At 51.7% G+C, this 4,989-nt stretch overlaps 1 protein-coding gene across 1 annotated transcript; it reads right to left on the bottom strand.

Annotated features, from left to right (window-relative positions):
• Nucleotides 1–690: 690 nt before the first annotated feature.
• MOS (MOS proto-oncogene, serine/threonine kinase) lies at nucleotides 691–4,376 on the bottom strand. Its single transcript, XM_089678459.1, has one exon. It carries the CDS (start codon nucleotides 4,222–4,224, stop codon nucleotides 3,058–3,060), a length of 1,167 nt encoding a protein of 388 aa, XP_089534585.1. The 5' UTR covers nucleotides 4,225–4,376; the 3' UTR covers nucleotides 691–3,057.
• Between the last annotated feature and the right edge of the window lie 613 nt (nucleotides 4,377–4,989).

The following is a 4,989-nucleotide window of genomic DNA, read 5'->3' on the forward strand; positions in this document are numbered from 1 at the left end:
CATTCCCAACATTACCCAGCCCATATAAATATAGATATCAAGCATGATATTTTTCCCCCATTGAGATCTGATGTGTTTTCAAAAAATGTTTCTTTAATTTTTTGAGCAGGGTGTTTATTTTTTTTTGTTTAAATAAAATATAAACTTTATCCTTGAGATTCACATAAAGTAAAACTATAGGCAACACCACTTTCCTCCCCCCCCCCATTTTGGATAAAGGGAAGGTTAGGCTCCCTGTCAGTATATTTTTTGCCATCCGTATCCCGCTAGGAAGATTTACCTTAGCCTCCTGTCCCATAGCCAAAACAGAAAGTGAGAGGTAATCCATGCATATTAATACTTTGAGGGCTTCCAAGTCTCCAGAACTAGCATCCTCATTGGAAAATTTCCTCTAGATTACTTTTCTAGGGACAACCAAAATTTTGGAGTTTACTTTCAATGGTAAACAAGCCTAAGAGAGAACCTCTTTAACAAGGGCAAATGCTGCAATAAAAACCCTAAAAAAAAGTTTTGCCTTTAGTTATACTTTAAAATGATTATCTGCTTTAATTTCAGAAGGTGTGCACGGGAAATATTTTCAGATTACCAGAATAATGTGCATGGGTTATGCTGCAGCAGCCACTCAAATCATTACAATGAAATGTTCAGCTGTCACTTGTAGCCCTTAAACAAAGCTCAGCTCCCAGAAAATTGAATTGTGCATTTTATTTGAAAAGCATTTTAAGCGACAATCCATCCCTTGTATCTGCACTGCTATGCTTCATGATTTAAAGTCATGAATTACATTTAAAACACCAACATAGGATATGGAAGAATCACAGATTAAAAAGCAATGCATGTACTTGATTCCATGACACATAGTGGATCACTGCACCAGACTAGAAACCTGTGATCTCAAATCTACAAAACACATTAACAAGACACCCAAAAGTGACATAAAAACACAACATAAATAGCAGCCAAAACAGGACACTGAACAAGCCTCTGATAAATACTGGACTTAGTCACCAACACAGCATAAGGCCCCTTTCACATGGTTGTTCCCATCAATCCATATTTAATGAGCGAGTCAGATTAAAAGGGACTACATATTGACCCATTAGGCAGCCACATGTACATATAAGCGGATGTGCATTTAAAGCCAGGTGCTCTCATTTTCATTGGAGCAAATTCAAGATGTTTGAATTCAGGTCTTTTGCAGACCTGGAGAGAGAAAAAAAAAAAAAAAGTGGGCAGATTGAAGTGGACACACAACTTTGTTTATATCCAGCTGCCCATACCGAGTACACTGGTTCATTCTTCCTACATCACAAGATGCAGAAAAAAAACCCAGAATGGACACGAATGTCATATGCGACATCAGTTTCTATGCGGATTTAGCTCAGTAGGGGTATCAGTCTAGGACCTCTTGCTAGGACAAAACAGTGAGCTCCCGTGTGAAAGGTTCCTTGAGCACAGATCCTCCTTTTGTGGTCACTGCTGTTCTCATAGAGGACATCCATGGTCAGTCACCTCCAGGCTGCCTCATGGACAATGCTAGAAGCCATTAGAATAGCAGATTGCACATGATGAAGCTCTAGCCCAACATGACATAAGAACACAAAACATTGCAGCTAAAAACATGGCATTGTGAACAAGCATCTGTTAACACTGGACCTGTTCACCGTACCATCACAGTGTAAAGCACAGATTCTCCATTTCTGGTCTCTCATAGGGTACATCCTTAGTCATTCACCCCTGGGCTGTCTTATGAAAGATGGTAGGAGACATTAGAAGCAGATTGGAGCTCCAAACTCCTGCTCCCATCACCATCTTCAAAGAAGTCCCAGAGGTGCCATGAACAGAATAAGCTCTTACAGGAGGTTGTGTGAGCTGAGGTTGGACAGTCCATATTGTCACCCACGTAGGGACATTCCTGGATGCTCCATCAAGTTAGAGACTCTGCTAAATACCAGCGACCCAAGGTGACAGCAGAGCGTGCCAGGTCAAACATTAAATCAGCAGAAGCCCCAACCTCTAGCTCCCATCTCCAATTTTATATATATATATATATATAAATAAAAGGTCTTCCAGACAGATTGTGTGCACAGTTTGGACAGTCCAGGTTGTCACCCATGCAATGACATTACTGGAGCTCAGAAGTTCCTTTAAGTTGGGGATCCTGCTCAGTAGCAGGGACCATGGGGACAGAGGACTGTTAAGAGGCTGATCATAAGAAGACTGCACATGGCAAAGCTCCAATCTCTAGGGTCTTGATCAAGAGAAGAGGTCTTCCAGGCAGGTTGTGTGTACCAAGTCTGCATCACGTTGGGGACTATTAGAGGACTGTTAACAGGCTGGGATAGGAGCAGACTGCACATAGTAGAGCTTCAGCACCCATTTTCAAGTGTCATGAGCACAAGGAGAGGTCTTCCAGACAAGTTGTGTGTAAACATTGGACATTCCGAGTTACCCCCCCATGAAGAGACAGTCCTCAGAAGATCCATCATGTTGGGGGCTTTGCTCAGTAGCACAGCAATGGGGACATCAGAGAACGGTTCTCAGTCTGAACATAGTGAATTTGCAGTCCTGGTCTCCAGTGATGTCCTGGAGAAGTGTCAGTCAGGTGGAGATGTTTGACAGGCAGGTAATCGGTGCCGAGGTTGGGCAGTCCAGGTTGACCCCCTTGCTGGGACATTCCCGAAGCTCAGAGGTTCCATCATGTTGGAGACTGCTCAGTATCAGGGACTAAGGGGGACAACACAGGACTATTTCTAGGCCAATCATAAGAGGTCTGCACATGGTGGAGCTCGGATCTCCGACTCCCATGATCAGGAGAGGTCTTCCAGGCAGGTTGTGTGTACTAAGTGCTTCATGTTGAGGACTGATCAGTGGCAAGGACTATGGGGACAACAGGAGGGCTGGTCATAAGGGCAGACTGTACATGGTGGAGCTCCAAACCCCATCTTGATCTGGATGAAAGGTCCTCCAGGCAAGTTTGGACAGTCCAGGTTGTCCCCTATACAGGGTCATGCCTGGAGGTCAGAAGTTTCATCAAGGTGTGGACTGTGCGCAGTATCAAGGACTATGAGGACCATGTAGAGGTCTGTTCTCTGGATCTCCAGTGGTGGTCAGGAGGAGAGGTCCTGCAGGCAGACAAGCGGTGTGTGCTGGGGTCGGACAGTCTCTGCTGTCCCCCATACAGAGCTCAGAAGTTCTATCGCATTGGGGACTGTGTTCCAGGGACTGTACGAGGCTGATGCTGTGCAGCAGTTCCTCGGCACTGGGTCGATTCTCGGGTCGGGCAGCCCAGCAGTTCTGTACGATGTCCCTGGCCGCCCTGCCCTCCTCAGTCACCAGGAAGGATGGTCCGATCTTCGGGCGCAGGTCATAGGCCACCACGGCGTAGAGCACACACTGGCGGTCCCCGGTGTAGGGCAGCTCCCGGGTCACCATCTGCCACAAGGTGACCGCGAACGAGTAGATGTCCGCCTTGGCGGTGACCGACTCTCCGCGGAGCAGCTCGGGCGCCCGGTGGGTGTAGGTGCCCCCTAGGTGGCGGAGCTGGGTACTGCAATCTCCCCCGCCGTCCTCCCTCAGCCTCTGCGAGCAGCCGAAGTCCCCGATCTTACACACGTTCCCCGGATCTAGCAGCACGTTGGCTGGCTTCAGGTCAAGGTGCACCACGCCGCCCCGGTGCAGGAAGCGGAGACCGTCCGTTATGTGGCGGGCGTAGCGCAGGCAGCAGGCTCTCCCCAGTGGGGGGCCCCGGCCGTAGAGGCGGCGGTGCAGGGTGCCACTGCCGGCGTACTCCATGATGATGGTGCCGGGACTGCCGGGGTCCCCGGGACAGGAGGCGCTGGCGGCCAGGACGCGGACCACGTGCGGGTGGCAGAGGCGGGCGGCGTTCAGCTCGGCCCAAAAACTCTGCCGGGACGCCAACCGGTTCTTGCTGCACCGCTTCACCTTCTTCAGAGCCACCGTCTGGCCACGGTAGGTGGCCCGGTACACGGAGCCGAACCCCCCCGAGCCCAGCGGCTCCAGGACCCGCACCTGCTCCCAGTCTATACTGCACCAGGCCAGACGGGGGGGCAGTCTGCATTGGACCGGCCGGCTGGAGGACGAGGCGGACACATCACCGGCCTTGGCACGGCTTAGCTCCAGAGGACTGCTACAGGGCCGGAGGTCTATGGACGGGGACAGGTCCCGGGGGAAGAAGCGCTCCACAGGGATGGGAGACGGCATAGTGGTCGCAGGAGATCCGGCATACAGCTACAGGGGGCGGGGTCCGCATATATACACGTGTGACCCGCACCTGTCTGTGCTACGTATAGAGGGAGCCCCCTATATACTGTGTACTCCGCTACGGGGGGCGGGGCCCGCACCTGTCTGTGCTACGTATAGAGGGAGCCCCCTATATACTGTGTACTCCGCTACGGGGGGCGGGGCCCGCACCTGTCTGTGCTACTTACAGAGGGAGCCCCCTATATACTGTGTACTCCGGTACGGGGGGCGGGGCCCGCACCTGTCTGTGCTACTTACAGAGGGAGCCCCCTATATACTGTGTACTCCGCTACGGGGGGGCGGGGCCCGCACCTGTCTGTGCTACTTACAGAGGGAGCCCCCTATATACTGTGTACACCCCTACGGGGGGCGGGGCCCGCACCTGTCTGTGCTACGTATAGAGGGAGCCCCCTATATACTGTGTACTCCGCTACGGGGGGCGGGGTCCGCATATATACACGTGTGACCCGCACCTGTCTGTGCTACGTACAGAGGGAGCCCCCTATATACTGTGTACTCCGCTACGGGGGGCGGGGCCCGCACCTGTCTGTGCTACGTACAGAGGGAGCCCCCTATATACTGTGTACTCCGCTACGGGGGGCGGGGCCCGCACCTGTCAGTGTTACGTACAGAGGGAGCCCCCTATATACTGTGTACTCCGCTACGGGGGGCGGGGCCCGCACCTGTCTGTGCTACGTACAGAGGGAGCCCCCTATATACTGTGTA

Source organism: Staurois parvus, unplaced genomic scaffold (genome assembly GCF_062004578.1).
Source record: "Staurois parvus isolate SC_StPar_1 unplaced genomic scaffold, SC_StPar_1.0 ptg000205l, whole genome shotgun sequence".
NCBI lineage: Eukaryota > Metazoa > Chordata > Amphibia > Anura > Ranidae > Staurois > Staurois parvus.

Bases quoted from the DNA above. Each gene is read 5' to 3' on its own strand.
- MOS (XM_089678459.1), bottom strand. From the start codon at position 4,224: ATGCCGTCTCCCATCCCTGTGGAGCGCTTCTTCCCCCGGGACCTGTCC.